The sequence below is a fragment of the Chanos chanos genome, chromosome 3 (assembly GCF_902362185.1).
Source record: "Chanos chanos chromosome 3, fChaCha1.1, whole genome shotgun sequence".
NCBI classification, from domain to species: Eukaryota; Metazoa; Chordata; class Actinopteri; order Gonorynchiformes; family Chanidae; genus Chanos; species Chanos chanos.
In genome coordinates, this window is record NC_044497.1 from 17402312 (window position 1) to 17421073 (window position 18762).

The 18762-nt window shown below is 40.2% G+C and overlaps 3 protein-coding genes across 7 annotated transcripts; 1 reads left to right on the top strand and 2 right to left on the bottom strand.

The window, feature by feature from the left end:
• Positions 1-1204: 1204 nt before the first annotated feature.
• On the bottom strand, positions 1205-4063 carry tubb6 (tubulin, beta 6 class V). 4 transcript variants are annotated; one of them, XM_030767337.1, is made up of 4 exons: positions 4007-4063; positions 3482-3590; positions 3049-3159; positions 1205-2268 (listed from the first exon to the last, which is right to left on the bottom strand). In XM_030767337.1, exons 1-4 carry the CDS (start codon positions 4061-4063, stop codon positions 1205-1207), a joined length of 1341 nt encoding a protein of 446 aa, XP_030623197.1. The 4 variants fall into 4 exon arrangements, with proteins under 4 accessions (XP_030623197.1, XP_030623196.1, XP_030623199.1 ...); XM_030767336.1 differs by having other exon boundaries at positions 3470-3590; XM_030767339.1 differs by lacking the exon at positions 3482-3590 and having other exon boundaries at positions 3049-3151.
• Positions 4064-5887: 1824 nt separating this feature from the next.
• Positions 5888-9152, bottom strand: cidea (cell death inducing DFFA like effector a). Its single transcript, XM_030767620.1, has 5 exons — positions 9109-9152; positions 8130-8268; positions 7383-7538; positions 6539-6711; positions 5888-6017 (listed from the first exon to the last, which is right to left on the bottom strand). The coding sequence occupies exons 1-5, from the start codon at positions 9147-9149 to the stop codon at positions 5888-5890; spliced, it is 639 nt and encodes a 212-aa protein (XP_030623480.1). The 5' UTR covers positions 9150-9152.
• Positions 9153-11870: 2718 nt separating this feature from the next.
• On the top strand, positions 11871-17764 carry eci2 (enoyl-CoA delta isomerase 2). Of its 2 annotated transcripts, none has more exons than XM_030768737.1 (10): positions 11871-11950; positions 12586-12745; positions 13086-13184; positions 13542-13727; positions 14790-14859; positions 15021-15123; positions 15275-15395; positions 15610-15699; positions 15971-16114; positions 16683-17764. In XM_030768737.1, exons 1-10 carry the CDS (start codon positions 11898-11900, stop codon positions 16836-16838), a joined length of 1182 nt encoding a protein of 393 aa, XP_030624597.1. In that variant the 5' UTR covers positions 11871-11897; the 3' UTR covers positions 16839-17764. The 2 variants fall into 2 exon arrangements, with proteins under 2 accessions (XP_030624597.1, XP_030624598.1); XM_030768738.1 differs by having other exon boundaries at positions 11898-11941.
• The last annotated feature ends 998 nt before the right edge of the window (positions 17765-18762 follow it).

Below are 18762 nucleotides of genomic sequence, written 5' to 3' on the forward strand. Positions count from 1 at the left end.
ATACCACAGCAAACCCTATCAACTACTGAATCCACAGCTGAATTCTTCTCACAGGATGGTCTCTCTGTAACTACTCTACAGCTATAATGTGTGTGTGTGTGTGTGTGTGTGTGAGTGTGTGTTCAGCAACAATTCTACAGTCTTTTCAAATGATAACAGTAATATCATTTGAAAAGATCACACCGCCAACTGCTTTATGTTCAGCAAAGTTTCGTAGATTTCAAAACACTTCTATTAAATGCGTATGTCATTCAGTTTAATAAAGACACTGAGTGGAGTGTCTCTTTTCTGTGTGGAATAAAGCATCAGCATTAAAATGAGAATGAGAATCACAACGGGCAACATTGGTGGCTAATACATTTTGACATAGACAGGGTTTCCTGGTTTGGCCTCATTGTGTTGGTGACTGCTGATACTCAAAATAGTTCCCTCACGACTGGACTTGTTCTATTGTTAGCAACATGGTGCTAAGTACAGAATGCTTTGCTCAGCAGCTGTTGGGAATAATAGGAGGTTAGGGTGCAAGGGATTTGTTACCAATGCTGGAATGCTAAGGCTTGTCTGCCACGCAAAAAGAGCGGATATGAACAAAGCACTTTGGCACCTGGAATGGTCAACTCTCTCCCAGTGGAATTTCAAGCGAATTTGTACTCGGTGCCCAACTGACAAGAGAAAAGCTGCCTAGCCTGCAGATATTTACCTGAAAATGTCCTTTGTATTATTCGCAAGGTCAGTGATTTTGCTGTGATGAGCATTACAGTTACACTATAGTTACAGATGTAGCCAAACTGACTGGCAATGGTGCTTTTGGTAACACAGTCTTAAGCAAAGCCATACCTTTCACTGAGAGGCTAAAATTTATATGCTATAAACCAAACTGTCATAGTATTAGTTATTATAGAACGATACTATTGTTATGAGATTGATATTAAGAATATGGATAAGATCATACAGCTCAATAACATCTCTGCAACCCTGTCATACTGTGGATCGCACACATACATAGTACATCCTCATCAGACATATTCATTAAAAAGACTTAACATCCTTACTTCATCTTCCCAAATGAATTTATTGCAAGCGAAATTGTGCTGACGTTGACTACAGTTTTACCACATACAAAAGTTCACAGCTTTAAAAAAAACATCCTAATCACTACAAAAAGAAAAGAGAAACATCTCCGTTTTCACAAGTATTGTTCAGTTCACTCATTCACCTCTTCCTCTTCATCCTCAAAAGCCTCCTCTCCATCATTAGCCGTAGCCTCCTGGTACTGCTGATACTCAGACACCAGATCGTTCATGTTGCTCTCGGCCTCAGTGAACTCCATCTCGTCCATGCCCTCTCCCGTGAACCAGTGCAGAAAAGCCTTGCGTCTGAACATGGCGGAGAACTGCTCCGAGATGCGTTTGAACAGCTCCTGGATTGCTGTGCTGTTGCCAATGAAAGTGGATGCCATCTTCAGCCCTCTGGGAGGAATGTCACACACAGCCACCTTGACATTGTTGGGGATCCACTCCACGAAGTAGCTGCTGTTCTTGTTCTGAATGGCCAGCATCTGCTCGTCAACCTCCTTCATGGACATGGGACCCCGGAATACGGTTGCCACGGTGAGGTAGCGCCCGTGCCGCGGGTCACATGCGGCCATCATGTTCTTGGCGTCGAACATCTGCTGGGTGAGCTCAGGTACGGTGAGGGCACGGTACTGCTGACTGCCCCTGGCAGTGAGCGGGGCAAACCCGGGCATGAAGAAGTGCAAACGGGGGAAAGGGACCATATTGACAGCTAGTTTGCGCAGGTCCGCGTTGAGCTGGCCGGGGAAGCGAAGAGAAGTCGTGACTCCGCTCATGGTGGCAGAGACCAGGTGATTGAGGTCTCCGTAGGTGGGCGTGGTGAGTTTGAGTGTGCGGAAGCAGATGTCGTAAAGTGCCTCATTGTCGATGCAGTAGGTTTCGTCAGTGTTCTCCACCAGCTGGTGCACAGAGAGAGTGGCGTTGTAAGGCTCCACAACAGTGTCGGAGACCTTGGGCGAAGGCATGACGCTAAAGGTGTTCATGATTCGGTCGGGATACTCCTCACGGATCTTACTGATTAGCAGAGTCCCCATGCCCGAACCGGTTCCTCCACCCAGGGAGTGGGTGAGCTGGAAACCTTGGAGGCAGTCGCAATGCTCGCACTCCTTCCGCACCACATCCAGCACAGAGTCCACCAACTCAGCGCCTTCAGTGTAGTGGCCCTTAGCCCAGTTGTTTCCCGCACCTGTCTGCCCTGCAAGTGCAGCAAAAAAACAAAAAGTGAAGAGGAGGAAGATTTAGAGAAGAAAACGAAATTCAATCTTCCCTGCATCACCCTTCCCCCAACAATCCTTTAACCATGGTACACCATGCCAATTGTCCGCCGTTTATCATTCGAGCTGTGAGACATGCAGAGGTCTAGCATGAAGGTCAGTGTGGGAGAGTTCCAAAGATACTTAGAGCTATGGAATGCCAAGGAAACCCCCCAGTCTGTGTTTGTCCATGAAAAGACTGAGTTCATCATGATGAACCACCAGATAATCAGTACATCAAGAGATAAGTGGCTTTTTTCTGCAGGAGGCATTTAATCAAGAATGTGTGATAAACTGATTTAGCACATTTTTTAAATTATCTGGCTTATTGCAAAAATGTTAGACTGGTATTTCACAGATATGCTTAGATAAAAGGGGTGTGTAGAGCAAAATATACTGAGTGTACATGGTTTTCTGATTGTTAAGTATAGTGCTAATAACACAGCTCTTCTGAGATGCTGCTTTAGAACAATGACTTGAATTTTTCATATGGCTGGAATTAGTAACCATCAAATGGAACACTATGAAATCTAGCCCTTCAAAAACTAGGTGCTAGGTAGATCCATTAGCCAAGCCTCTTACTGAATTGTTAATTCACCAGAGAGACAAGTTGATTGAACCAGAAGGATGCACTTTTGCCAACATATTTGTAACCTTATTAACCATTTCATCAGCTGTTTGTGGACCATCAGAATATAGTGAGCATTCTAACACAACCTTACCAAAGATGAAGTTATCTGGTCTAAATAGCTGCCCAAATGCTCCAGAGCGCACACTGTCCATGGTGCCAGGCTCCAGATCCACCAGTACTGCCCGTGGAACAAACTTATGGGCTACAAGAACATGATGAAACAAAACATCAGTGGTCAGTACTTCAAACAATTTAAAAGCCACACCTTAAGAAAAGTCCAGTGCGCATACTTGCTCATTTACAATACTTATCTCATTACTGAATCAAATAAGACACTCAATTTTTTGTAAGACTCTGGTGTACTATAGTCAGGCAGACGGTAGGTGACTTTCCACTGGAATCGACAAATTCCTTCAGACTGACGGAACGATTACGAACCTAAGGTCGGTGTGAGAGTGAGGGATTTGGAAGGGGTTTTTATGACAAGGGTACTGATTCATGCGCTCACTGACACGCATACTCACAAGATGCCTCGTTGTAGTACACATTAATCCTCTCGAGCTGTAGGGCTGAATCACCGACGTAGTTGCCGGCCGGATCAATGCCATGCTCGTCGCTGATCACTTCCCAGAACTAAATGAGTCATAAAACAACACAAATAAAAACAGGATTTGAATAATAAAAGCAGCATTTGTGTCTACCTCGGAATCGTTCTCCCTCTCTTTCAGTTCCCTCAAATTCTTTAAATAATCACGCACAACAGGACGCATCTTGCCACTCCCTGGAAGAAACTAAGACCGTTCTAACAGTTTCAGGGAAAAAGTAGGCGCGCACAGCTGAACAACTGGAACAGTTATCTGGCAATTTATACTTTATAAACAATTCAAAAAGCAATGAATAAATCCTGAATAGTTTCTGTTTCATTTCAACGGAAAGTAACGCTTTGAAACGTTTAAAGAAACCGTTCAACGTCGTTACAAATATACAACAATTTCATAAATACATCCATTCAAACACATTCAACATATATTAACAAACACTGCATTTACCTTTGTTCCAATCTGGTTGCCGCACTGCCCTGCTTGGATGTGTACTATTTCCCTCATTTTTAAAAATAGAATAAATAAGCAGCGGTCGATACTGGACTTCTCTTCTGTGACTTTCCTGGAAACTAGATGATGAGCGAGAGGCCTGGAGTGTGTTAACTGCACTACTTAATTCACTTTGCTTCTCTCTCTCTCTCTCTGTCTCTCTCTCTCTCCCCACTGCGTGTCCACGCCTTAGCACGATAGGTCGGTGCCTCGTGTGAATGACATAGCAAGTGTACAATCGCGTGGACGTACAGCCACTGGCAAATACACCGTCACAGATACACATATACCGTTATCTCCGCCACTCCCATTTCCCATATGCTTACAGCCTAAATGGTAATATGCATTTGGAGTGCGATGTACGATATATAACAGCTTGGCACATATATAAAAACAAATATTTTTAAAGTCGTTATACAACAGCCAACAAGGGCTACGTTGTCTTGATAATATAAAATTACTGCCATAATTCAATAAGCAACTTATATAGGTCAAACACAGAAAACTCAACAGTAATACTCTTTCAATATTATTATTTGCCTTATTCCAAGTCAATACTACCCCCCCCACGCGTATACGGACACTATTAACTGTTCCAAGAGTGTATATGCAGGAAGACCAGTCAACTTTCATCATGTCATCATTTACCATATTTGAACATTATTCTTTATCTGCAGCTCACTTTATCTCTAATTCCATTCTTCTTGGAGAATAACCCAAAATCTCGTTAGAAAAAAAAATGTAATCTCAAGAATTTCTAACTCCAAGAAGGATTGGATCCATTCTGGAAGAAACAGATCCTATTTATGAGATAGTAATATGTATCCTTTAATTTGTAAATAGCAAGTGCATTGGCTCTGTAGTGATTCATGGAAGTAAGAGTTTAAATCTGTTTAATCTCTTTCAAGGCTGGGTTTTAATCTGTTTCAAGAAACCGTGTTCCCTATAGTGACATTTGAGGCCGAAGGCAATCAATTTCAGCAATAATCTCTTTAGGGGAGCTCGTAAGCAAAGACGGTAAAAAGCTGAGAATTAAAACATATCCTTAAGACGCCATAGTGCAGCATCCTATAATCTGAGAACAGTAGGAATTTTTCCCAAGATTTTTCACTTTCAGTAACACTGGACTGGGCGTCCTAAATCAAACCGATTTCAGATCACATATGCTCTCTCTCTCTGTCTCTCACACACACAAAAGAATAGTGTCTCAAGTATAATGTATTAACCTTTGAAAGAACTGCAAATTTCAAGTATTTTATGGTTCAAAATTAAATTAAATGCATTCAGAATCACAAAGAATGGTTTGTGCTTGCACCATATTAAAAATCTCAGTCAAAAAAGTTGACAATGCCAGAACAGGGATGATGTGTATTTAATTAGGAATTTCAGAAGAAATAATGTTTAATTTGGGCCAACATGCAAAGATCACTGGAACATATAAAAAAATTATAATCTTTCAACAACTGGTTATCACTAAATTTCTGGAAAAATCACAGTATATATATATGAGGAATTACCAAAATACATTGAAAACATGCAGTTTCAGTGATTGGCCACAATAGAGCAGAAGCCAAAAAAGAAAAAAAAAATGCTTGCAAAATTTCACCAACACAGTAAGCTGCTCTGAATATATTAGCTTTTATCAAACAGTGAGGCATTGTCTTTGCATTGAAATGATCTGAACTGGCCAGTCAGCTGAACACACCCTGTCAAAACCAAACAGTTCGTAAAATTAGAATTTTAGCCATTTTTCATCTATCATAACAGCTAAGATGAGTGACAACAAGTGGGAAGAAAGAAAGGACTCTCTCTCCATTGCCATGGTAACACCAGTACTGCTTATTTGGGGTTACTGGGTGTTGGAGTACAAAAGTCATCATCACCAATGTACTGCAAAATAGTCGTGGAGCAACACAGAAGACACTGCCCAAAAACTCTAGCTGCATACAACATGCATCGCATCAAAGACCTGAAACAGAGAAAAGGGGAAAAAAAGGAGTGTGCTCAATAAAAATGATGAGAAAACAAACAGAAAGTCCATCAAGGCAGTTTCACATGATCACACCAACATTTAACTTCCCAGACAGTATGATACAATAAAACTTCCAATACTGGACATCATAATTACAGACAAATATTTAAAAAACAACCCAAGGCAACTGTCCACAGCTGGTTCTGTTTCGGCCTTCGGCTGCTTAAGTACAACAGGGAGGTCACACGAGTATTTCCTTGAATGAGAACCCAACTTTCTCTTTTTTGTGGCCTGCTCTCATTGGATAACAGACATATGGTGCAGACAACTCCTTTGTGTATAGTTGCAAAACATGATTTGTTATACCACAGGGGTCAGGAGCATAACAGTAGGACAATAAGTGTGAGAATGTTCCAGAAGTCCCAGTTTTACATTCCTGAACTTCAAAACTTAAATTTTAATTTCTCAGATGAATTAATTCAACAAAGAGGGGTCAGGAAAAAAAGTTTGATACCTACTTCACAATGTACTTAACCTTGGTGCACCTGATGTCATAGGAGAGGGTATATATCTCATAAAGAGAGGCTTTGATGGCGAGACAGCCGAAAAAGTCCTTTGGGTCCAGTTTGTAGAAGTCAAAGCTCAGTTTGGCGATTTCATTTTTCCTGGACTGCCTAAAACGCGGAACAGCCTATAAAACAATCAAATGTTCAGAAGAAAAGGAAAAACAACAAGAAATGATCCATTAATTGAAATCACTGAGCTGCAGTTCAGAAATGTATTTTCTGTAGCAATGTGAAAAATGACATGCAAAGTGTTCAATGATGACCCCTTGTGGTAAATAAGGGAGTGAACCTGTGAAGAGCAGTCAATTTCTGAGTGAGTTTCTTGGCAAAATCTTTTTAAATCTAGGCTTATGAAACAGATCCAGGGACAGTCTTTTGCAGATTATAATGAGACCAACAAACAGATTTAACAAGTACAAACTCCACAGTTTAGAACAAGGAGACAAAGAGAAAAAGAAGTTTAGAACAAAGAGAGAACCTGACAAGGTTTAAATGCAAGAGAAACCTGACACTTTTATGAGCATAACAATTAATCAAAAACTCAAAATGAATTTTGCTGATAAGAGGCTGAGCTGCAAAACCTTATGTTAGTTTTCTATGTTAGTGTTTCCAAAACCTCCCTGTATTTTGCCCTTTTCACAAATGTGCATCTCTCAGTCTACTGTCTAAAGCACTTAATGACTAGTAATCAATGTCAGTCAGGTCTGGGCAAACATATTGAATGCATGTGGGTTTGTCAAGAGAGGTTTTGCATATATGCTTCAATAAAAAAGTGAGATAAGAACAGGTGACTTGCCCCTTTGCCTGGGATCCACCTCTCCCCTTTCTCCAGCACCATGAACTGTGTGTTGGTGGGCAGAGACTGGAAAAAGGCCTCAGAGTCCACCACCGTCCCATCCTCCTCCAGCACCAGGGTCAGGAACTGACATGTCAGCAGGAAAGACCTGGCCGTCTGACACATGAGACACACTCTCACGTGAGCATCACCAACATAAAGATGAAAGACAGTTTATTCATGGCTAATTCGTGGTGCCAATTTAGGTATCTAAATGAGGATGAGATGTAGCCCTATAAACTTTTGTCTCTGTTTTCAGAGTTTGAGCCCCATTTGAGTGGTCAGATCATCTGCAGTCTGCTCTTGTCATCTGCAGTCCTGCCCTTCGCAGTGGTTTTGTTATTTTGATGAATGGAAAGTGATTTAAAAAAAATGTTTTATGTTCGGTGAGAAAATGCTGACCAAAGTAACCAGGGGAGATGTCACTGAAGGAAATATATTACATTACACCATACCCCGAACCCAGAGAGGATGGACAAACATCAAGTGATGATAATAGTAAAGCAAGTGTACAGCGCTTTCCGAAAACCTGCATAGTTCATAATTGTAAGTTCAGCAGCCGTGTTTTCGGGAGTTTTCCTGTTCCCTTTCCCCTTGGGCTTTTAAATGTGTGTGCGTGTGATTGTGGTGGCTGTGGGGTGGGGGGTTAAGCCTGGCATTGGATAAATCTGCAAATCAGTAGAATTTCAGTAAAGTGTCTTGTCTTACTTTTTCTAGAAGGTCTTCCAGAGATGTGGCCATGATGCCTTTCTTCCGACGGCGCTTCTGCGTGCAGACCCTGTAAGGGCGGGGCTGGACAGGGGGTAGGATGCGTTGGGAGATGGATGTGGACATTGAGGACATTGACCTATACCACAGGAAAACACAGAGAAGCAAAAAAGAAACTCATTTACCCAAGCCACATTCTGGATTACTGTGAATAAAAGGTCATCTAGGGATTAGCTGTAGACTAGGCAAAGTGCCCCTATACAAAGGAAGTTAAATTATTAAGACAAATAAGATTAATACGATTATGTAAACCAGGTTAAAGGCTGTGCTTAAGAAATGTGAGGACTGTTTATCCAGAAATGTCTTGAAAACTTGGGAGGTACTGTTTAAAGAAAAGTGAAGGTTTGAAATCCACAGTTTCAAAATCCAGAGTGTTCCAGATAGTTGAGAAACGGGCGTCTTTACAAGTTGAATTTTCCTTGTGTGTATCATTATGTAAACTGTATGACAACAATATGCAACTATAGCACTGTTACACCATACCAGATGCTCAAATTGACTTCCTTTTAGAACATAGGACAAGGGTTGAAAACTCAGCTTATACTGTGAACAATATTTAAGGGCAATAGGCTACCAATGAGTTTGGGACACAGGACAAAAAACATAAATGGACAACTTTTTATGAAGTTCAGTTATTCTATATAGGCCATTTTCCAAACGAGAATAAGCAAAATTTGGTTTTGGATTCATGCTTTCATCGTCTTACAGGTAACAATGTGACAACGAAAAACGTGTCTGCATTTGACACTTTATTTAAGGTGAAGAATGTGTGTATTACGGTCTGGACATACTTGTTGCAGCAAACTTCTTTACTCCAGTCAAGCCCACTGAAGGATGACTTGTCGTCTGTGAATTTCACACAAAACATTCTGCTCTTCTTGAAATCAGTAAAGCACAGAGTGTATCAATTGATTCTTACCTCATCAGAGACGGTGGGACAAAGGTTTTCGCATATTCCATGCTTGCCAAAGCCCGGTGTCCCCTGCAAGTACGATAGTGCTAAGTTACAAGGTTAGAGCGATTTTGAAAAAACAGCCATAGTTTGTTCTATAATACCTTGAATCTGGCCCAAGCCGCCCAAGTTGCTGGCGAATCTGAGTGCGCCTCACCTGTTAAACCTACCAGCAGATCCGCACGAAACCTCGGCTGAATTTATTCGTTTTTAATAATCCGTCTCACACTTGATTGGTTGTTACACTGTGACGAGAATAAGTGAGCCTTGAATCCTTCTTTTCGCATGTCGATACTTAACTACAGAAATCTGTATTGTAATTATTTGAATTTCTTTTATATGACATCTTATCAAAGCCTCACTTACATTCCGCTCTAACGAACTAGTGAGAGATGTTGATAACAACGGATGTGATGTACTGCTACAAACAACAGTTTATAATGCACTTTCAAGAACATGACATTTATGGACCAGTATTATATTACGCTGTATAGATATGTAAAGTACAGTAAGTCTTGAATTAGGAACGTAAATATTCTTATAAAATACAAGTTAAAGTATGTGAGATTAATAGTTGACTGTTAGTTTTGAACTATTTTTTGGACATTATGTAATATAATAACCCCTATATTATCTCGTCTGGCCACATCAGCGCCTGTCCAGAGGGCAAATAGTGTCACTGGGTGTTTGGATATGATTTGTGCGCCTCACCTGTGTTTCTGTGTCATTTAGACAGCACCGTAGCCCAGTGTGCGCTCGTGCCACCATAACGACTTACGGACAATTTTTATCGAGCAATTAAATTAGCAATTATTACTTCTATGACATTTTGCCTTAGTTGTCGATATTTGTAAGAAACAATATATAACATAAACAACAGCCTACCTACGCTGACCAGTATATTTATATTACATCGATAAATGTATTATGTGACAGGCAGTACATTGTATAACGTTGTCTCGGAAATGTCACGCTTTTATCAGCATTACCCCACCGAGTAAATGAATTTATGAAATCTGAATTTTTGGTATAACACATCTTGCTTTCTCTCTGCGTACAAACACAATAAAACTTGTTGAGAGTTTGGTCAAAAATAAGATTTCATGGAAGAATTGGGCCAAACATTGCATTGTTCTGTCTATTTCAAACCCATAAGAGGATTTTTTTTGTTCCCAACCTGTTATTCTTTTTATAATATGTGTGGCCTGGTGTGAAGATTAGAGCCCGACATATGAGAACTAATTCATTTGGCAGCCACAATTGCCACTGCATTAAGAGGTGAAAAGTTTATTGCTTTAACACCTTTTGATGGACCGTGTTTAATGTACAGTGTATTGTGTCCAAAGTTTCCAAACTTCTTTAGCCAGGGATTGTGGCACGTGAGTGCCCAGGCACTGCTAGCCAAACACACACATGCAGAATTCAGAAATCAGCTGACATATGAAGCATTAGGCTATAGAAGACAAAGTTATACTGTTTCTAGGCAGTTTACAAAATTCGGCCTCTGTGGTCCTCAAAGGATATTCCGGGAGAAAACATAATTGTTAAAGACAGTGTTGGCGTTATAAAGAGTTACAAAGTAGCCTAACGTGTTACTGTAGGCCTACTTTCCGCCATAACGAAGTAAAGCATTACAGTTAGCTTACTGAATTATTAAAATGTCCTCTCCTGCGTTTTCAAAACAATGTTTTTCATGCTGAATATTTAAATTTTAAATAAATTAAAATTTAACTTATAAAACGGATAGTTCTAGTCCTGGGTGCTTGTTCAATCCAGTGTTCCAGCGATGTTAAAATACATGATTATAGAAAAAGCTATGACGCGAAACACACCTGTTCAACTGTGTATCTCTAATATGACTACTCACTATCAGGACAATAAAATGGAGAGCTTTAATGTTACTCTTAATCACAAAATACAGATAACGCAGCTGTCAGCTGATAATTATACCAAAACTTACTAGCTAGGTTTGATGCATCATTTCTACCATGTAGGCCCTATCTGATGTATCATTACTGTGTAGGCTATTCCAACCAATATTGGCTACACTGTTTTCTAAAGGCCGATAAGTTATGCATTTTACTTGTGTTCATACTAGGCTATTGCCTTGAAAATACAGCAATAAAAGGACTATGATGTTTGTCCTTGTGTTTTTATGTAGTAACCTGGGGAATTTGTTTTAGAGAGGAACTCAAAAGTAAAGTAGGCCCTAATTTGCAGTGTAATTACATTTCAAAAGGAGTAACAAGTAAAGCAATCCCATTACAATTTAAAAAAGTAATTGGTAACATATAAAGAATTACTCTTTTGAGCAACTACCCCAACATGGGTGAAAGAGCAGTAAATTAACACATCATGATTGAGTGTGTGCAAAGCTTTAGTCAACATCAAACAGTGGTTTTGGTGGCCATAAATATAATTCACAATACTGTTGGGCAGTTTGGATTTTTTTAAAATCACCACAGGCAGTTTTTTTTTCTTTCTGGGGGAAGAGGGGGTGTTGTTACTGGCCTCGGATAAAGCTTTTTGGTATTAAAAACAGAGTAGTAGAGTGGGCCTACACCAGTACCTCCCACCAGTAGGTCGCAGTATACGCTTTGGAGACGTACGCATTATCAAAGCCAGAGGAAAGGTCTTCTCTATTTTCATTGGAAGATACCAAGGACAGGGGCGCAATTTGCCTATTTGATAGCTTATTCGTTTCTTTGGAGTGTTGAGTAATCCGGCACGAACTTCACTCTATTTACCTCATTGTTATGGCTACAGTTTTAAAGCTGCTTCCACCGTGGCGATTTGTCAGGTTTTCCAGGTAAGCTAGCGCTCTTCTCCGTCATTACGTAGCTGAAGTGGTTTCGGAACTTAACAAAATCGCCGGTTTACTGAGCGACAAATGTTTTTTGTCGGCAAACAGAGAGACCAAAACAGAATAGACTGGCAGATTTAACCTAGTGCATTTATAGTGAGATGGCAACAAATAAGGAAGATAAAAACCTATCCTATGCAGTAGTATACGCTTATGCAATACCAATTTACCTTGCTCGCTGGGCATCCGATTTGAATCAGTGCATGAACTGCAGCGGTAAACATTACTTATAAAGTACTGAAGACTTATAGAGCGTATTCATATGTTTAACCGAAAGTGCCTATTGCCGTCGTATTTCAGGTACTTTAATTATCAGTGCTTAAAATTCATTTAGCAAACTGTCACACTGAATAAACTGGGGACCTAGGCTTGTCGCTTTGACCTTTGCTCTACATTCGGTCGGTCACCTCAGAAGTGAAATTCAGTCTCTTTTTATAGCGTTGTCACAAGTGCATTTCCGTAACTTAATGCTTCCCAGCTTTATCACCTTATGTATAATGTCGGTTTATTGTACGCTTCGATGATTTTATACTTGAGACTATGTGTTGTGATAAGTGTGATGCTTCGTTCATGTTGATCAGGGCTACGCAAGTAACCAGCGTTCTCAGTGTTCAGCTTCACACCACCGGAGCAATGACAGCGACCGTGGAGGAGTTTAACCAGGCCAAAGTTAAACTCGGCACACTGAGGAGTGATCCAGGCAACGAGGTTAAACTTAAAATCTACGCGCTCTTCAAACAGGTGAGACAACCGTCAAAATGTGATTGACGTAAGTTTGCATCAGTACAGTAAAACAAAAACAAAAAATTCTCATTTTTATCAGAAATGAGGATTGTCAAACCTCCTTCGCCAGAGAGACATGTTTGGAACTTTTGAAGAATATCACAGTTAGTTTATGGTGATGTAACGTGGGATTAATTGTAAAATTCAATCTAAAATGATAAAGCTAAAATTTTGTTTTGTTTTCTTTTAGCTCTTGGCTATTGTTATGGGGTTTATAGATTGTGAGTGTTACCTTCTGTTAATTTTTGTTTTTATATACTGTTTCTTAAATCTTCCACTCTCTTCTGGACATTACAAGGCTACTCAAGGACCCTGCAACACCCCCAAACCAGGCATGTTGGACTTTGTGAACAAGGCAAAATGGGATGCCTGGAAATCCCTGGGTTCAGTGTCACAGGTGGGGCTGTCACACACTGGAAGAATATAAGCAGACCAAGCCACAGCAATAATTTTCTTGTGTTCTCTCTCTTTTTTTTTTTTTTTTTTGCTCTATGTTGCCACTGTTAATGGTCTAAATCGCTGTTTTTCTAGTTGACAACTTGAGCTCAGTGAAAAAATTAAATGAGTGCTTAAATTAAAAAAAAAAAAAAAAAACCCAAAACAACAATTTATGTTAATACTGAAATCCACACGCACGCTATAATCCACACTTACAAAACTCTGTTAGTCAAGCCTTGCATTGACCAGTACAGGATAGAACAGAAGTATGTTTTTCAGTGTGTGTTAAAAGTTTCTCTCTCCATCGCTCTTTCAGGAGGAGGCCAGGAAGCAGTATGTAGAGCTCATCTCCTCCCTGGTGGCAGCTGAGGCCCCGGCTGATGTGGGAGCTCAGCCCACTGGCAGTGCTGCCACATTCCAGACCCTGCAGGTCACGACGGAGGACAACATCACCACCATCCGCCTGGACAGACCCCAGAAGAAAAACGCCATCACCGTGGAGGTGAGGAAACGTACACACTGCACTGTGCTGAGGCTGCTATGATTTAATCAGTGTAATCCATTACCCGACAAAGAGCATTGTGTCAAGTGTCAAGTTTTCATAACTGAAAAATCGTTTTGTGTGTGTGTGTGTCTGTCTGTATGTGTGTGTGTGTGTGTGAGTGTATGTGTGTGTCTGTATCTAACAATTTTTCAGTCCAGTACCAATACACTTCTGTAGCACATTGGCCGATTTAATGTTGAAGTACAATCATCAAATCACCACTCAAACTGCGTGCCATCATCTCAGACAGAATGATCAGTTTACTGGACACTGCAGTACTCTCTACACTATTCAAAGAGCCATGGTGGATGTTACAGCAGGCTCGGCTCTCTGGACTGGCTGTCCAAAAATCGAGGACCTAAATCCTCTTTTTGGGTCCTTTCTTTGAGTTTGGCTTTTGACACAAAGTAATTAAGAATAGAAGCCCTTTTTGACTTTCTGATAGGCATTTTTGTGCTTTAATTTATATATTGTTTACATTTCTGTCTTGTTGCACATCATAGCCTTTTAGCTTCTTTAAATATTATAATTTTGTGCACATTCTGCTCTTTAATACTTGGCTGCTATTGTTTGTGTCCCGTTTTCAAGATCCCTCAAGTGAAGTGTAGTTATATTTTCACAGGGGAATATAAATTTAACTAACACTTGCATATATCTAATTGCATCATTTGGATGAAATTAAACATTTTGATTAATGGATAAAATGACCGATAGATTAATTGGTCATAAAACAGTCATTTGTAGCAGCCTTACCTGTGCTGTCCATACCTGACTGTGTGCAGTGTGCTGTGAGGAGAATTTCAGTAAAGATCATCTTTCACTGTGTTTACAGTCTTGGCACTGTAATGGTTATATGGACTGATTTCAAGGGAAGAATTTATGCAATTTCTTAATTACATCACGTGAAATATGGGTGTAGGGCAATTTCCTTTCTTCTCCCTTCTTCTTCTTCCTCTCTTTATTTAATCCTCAGAGTATCTAATGTTCCTAATTTTTAAATAGCTTCGGTCTCTGTTCTAGATGTACAATGAGCTTATTGAAGCTCTGGAACTCGCCGGAAAAGATGATTCAGTCATAACTGTGATAACAGGTAAGATGAGCCATTGCTACTGCCCTGTAGACTTTTCTGTTAGAAATGCCCTTTACTAGATGGTAATATACATTAATCCAGGCTATCGTATAGTATCCTGTCTTGGGGAAAAAGTAGTATTTGTTCATATGATAAATTTTATTTTCCTTCATTATCATAAGGAAATGGAGACTACTATTGCAGTGGTAATGATTTGAATAACTTCACCAAAATTCCTGAGGGGGGTATTGAAAAGATGGCAAAAGATGCTGGGGAGTTGTTAAGGTAATGCATTCTGTTATAATTTTCATTTTAATGTATTTGCAGTAATGTGTATGTGTGTGTGCATGTGCACGTGGGTGTGCGTTTACACGTGTGTGTCTATTTGCACGTCTGTATGTGTTAATATATGTAATGTATGATCATCTTTCTGCAGGCGGTATGTAAAAGCCTATATAGATTTCCCCAAGCCACTTATTGCGGTTGTGAACGGCCCAGCAGTTGGTGTATCAGTGACATTGCTTGGGCTTTTTGACGTGGTTTATGCCACAGAGAAGGTGAGTTCCCTGCACGGGCACTACTACCCCTTCACGTCTCCAGACTATACTGATATAGTTTGACACGTGTTTTTTTTTTTATTTCATTTTTTTTGAAAGACAGTTGATCAGTGAAACAGTTATATATTGGTTCTAAAATAAAATATCCTACCGTTACCAGGCAGCAGTCAGCCTCTGGTATGACCTGTGGAGGTTTACTCTGTCCCTCTTCTAGGCGACCTTTCATACCCCCTTCAGCCAGCTGGGTCAGAGTCCAGAGGGCTGTTCATCTTATACCTTCCCCAAAATGATGGGTGCCGCAAAGGTACACACCACACCATCGTACACGCACACTTATGTTATGTAATATATCAGATGTAGAGTTAATACCTGTACAAACATTGGTATAAAAGGACTTGTATATATGTATTCTACAAAAGAAGAACTTTTTCTGACTTGTAGAATGTCATTTATACGGTTGTCTTGCCAAATAACTGAATTAGTGTTGTGTATACACAACTCATGACAATGAGATGGAAGAGAAAACTGTGTTAATATTGTCTCTGGCAATGCGTTGTTGTTTCTGCTGTCTGCAGGCCAGTGAAATGCTGCTGTTTAATAAGAAACTGACAGCCACCCAGGCACGTGAACAGGGCCTGGTGACTGAGGTCTTTCCTGACACCAGTTTCCAGTCTGAGGTTTGGGCCAGACTCAAGGCTTATGCCAAACTCCCCAGGAATGTAAGTATAAAACATGAGGCGAGTGTCTGAAAACTGAAAGCCCATAGCTGGGAAAAAAAAATCATTTTGTTTTCCTAAACACTTACAGGTACACAGTGGCATACTTACTCACTCAGGGACTCAGTGACCGGCTCATACTGCCTAGATATCTGCCTCACGTACTCTCCCAGGCTCTCACTCTCTCTCTCTAATACACTCACTCATGCTTCCCCTGTCCTCTCTCTCTCTCTCTCTCTCTCTCTCTCTCTCTCTCTCTCTCTCAGTCACTTACTCACCTTCTCACCCACTCACACTCTCTTTGTCTCTCATTCTTTGACACTATCTTTTTCACTATCTCTCTCTCTCTCTCTCTCTCTCTCTTTTGCTCTTTCTCTCTCACTTTCCCATTCACACTGTTTTTCTCCCTCACTCATTCACACTCACTCTCTGTCGTGTGTACACACACACACACACACACACACACGCGCGCACACACAGAGTTACTCAGTCTAAATTGAAGCCATTTGTATGTACATGTACATTCCTGTCTTCTCATGCCCTATAACCACACCTCCTTCACCTCCTCCAGTCTCTAGCCCTGTCCAAACAGCTCATCCGTGGCATGGAGAGGGAGCGTCTCCACACCGTCAACGACCAGGAGGTGGAGAGGCTGGTTGAGCGCTGGCTTTCAGACGAGTGTATGCAGGCCATCATGAGCTTCTTCCAGGCCAAGGCCAAACTGTGAGGTGCCAGTCTGATCCTGGAGGACCAGCAGCTCCCACACTCTGTCTGGGCAGAGGACACATGATGTTAAATCTTTTTTTTTTTTTTAATCAGAATAAATATAGTTTGGCCTCAGTTTGTTTTTAGGAGGCACATTTGGGCTGTTTGACACCCCACAGTTGTATACAACATTCATGTACAAAAGTCCGTAGATCAGTTTGACAGCTTCAAATAAACAGTCTTTTCATTTTTAGATGTAACACTGAAACAAATAGCTGTGTTTAAAACCATAACAGAATTGTGATGTTTTTTTCAGTACGTAACAGGTGAAATAAGACTATCATAAGAGTATCATTGTGTTATTTCACAGCATTAAGAGATAAGCTCAAAGACACAGTGCTAGCATGCGGCTTTCTGCAGGATCACACGTTTAATATGTTTTCTCATACAAAGCAGATGTAAAAACCTTGACAGTGCCTTACTTAAACTGTACTCAGATCAGTGAAATGGAAACAGATCCCCTAATGTTCTCAGACTAACATTGATTAGAGGACCAATTGTGGACCGTCCCACTGCATTTTGTTTCACTTGTGGTGAGGTTGTAATGTGTTGTTGCACAGCCTTGTGGTTTTTCTGCCACACCTTAAAAAAACTTTAATACACCATTTGAAAAAAGTTGCCTTAAGGTAATTCTTCTAGTTTTTTTGGCATGACTTCTCTTCATGTCCCGATTATGTCAAACAGTTTTTTTTGTTTTTGTCTCTTTTTGTTTTGTTTTGTTGGTTTTTTTTGAGGCATGTAATTTAAGACTTCAGATACTGTTCATTTCCTTTTTCATACATACGGCTCAAACATCGCTGATCATGAAATGCGATGTAAAGCAATGAGCAGCATTGATTTGAGCTGGCGGTACTGAGAACTGGATGAATAAATTTGATGCAGACATGATGAAGTTGTGTGCTAGAGTCACATAATCCTCTCTTTCTAAGTCAGACTAATGGATGACGTGCATTCATTTTATAGATTTTGTAGAGATACCCAGATTGGATCCAGATTCAGATTGGATCTGCTGACTAGCAGGCAGCTAGACTCAGGATTTGTAGTCGGAAGAATAATTTTTTGTGTACTCTCAGTTTTGAAATACTTGGGAGAGAAGAGACTTAAAGAAGATTATGGCAATGCATAGTGAGGATAAGCAAGGTTTGGAGGATAACATAACATTTAGACACATCTTGTTGGTGTTTTAGGAGGGACAATACACTGCCCCAAAAACACTGTCTGTGCATTTGAATAAAAACAAGACCCATCACCAGAATAGGGGTAGTCACCAAAATATATAGCCTATATTTTTATCATTCAAATGAACAATTGTTTACCAACAAACAGAGCCTGTGTGTAATTGTCACTGTCTCTAAACACAGTTTGTGGCAATGTGATTTCACAAACATCTTTTTGTTATTACATAGATTGTCAAAGAGGACAAACACACCAGAGACAATGTGTAGTGCAGGGAAAGATTTTTCTACAGGTGTAAATATGTGTTGAATTATGGTTTTCCATCATTTGTTTATGTCAAACAGACTTTTTGAGGCATGTATCAAAAACATCTACAAAAACATATCTGTCATTCTGTTTGTGATCCCTTAATGATAAAAAAAATAATTAGGAGGGACAAAACTGATATTACTTAGATTAATTCAATGCCAGGATTCTTCAAAATAAAATTGTTTTCTAATGGCTTAAAATGTAGCAACGAAACCCTATTGTCTCCCATGGCATACAGCTTGTGTGTGGAGATGTCACCTGTGGATACAGGGTTTCTGGTGGAGAGAGTGGAGTAAAGTAACATGTTTCTTCACTTCAGGCTTAGGATGCTTAGGTCCTGGCTCGGTCTGTTGGTTAGAGGTTCATTTTTACCTGGAAGAAGGGAGTGTACATTCTTTACC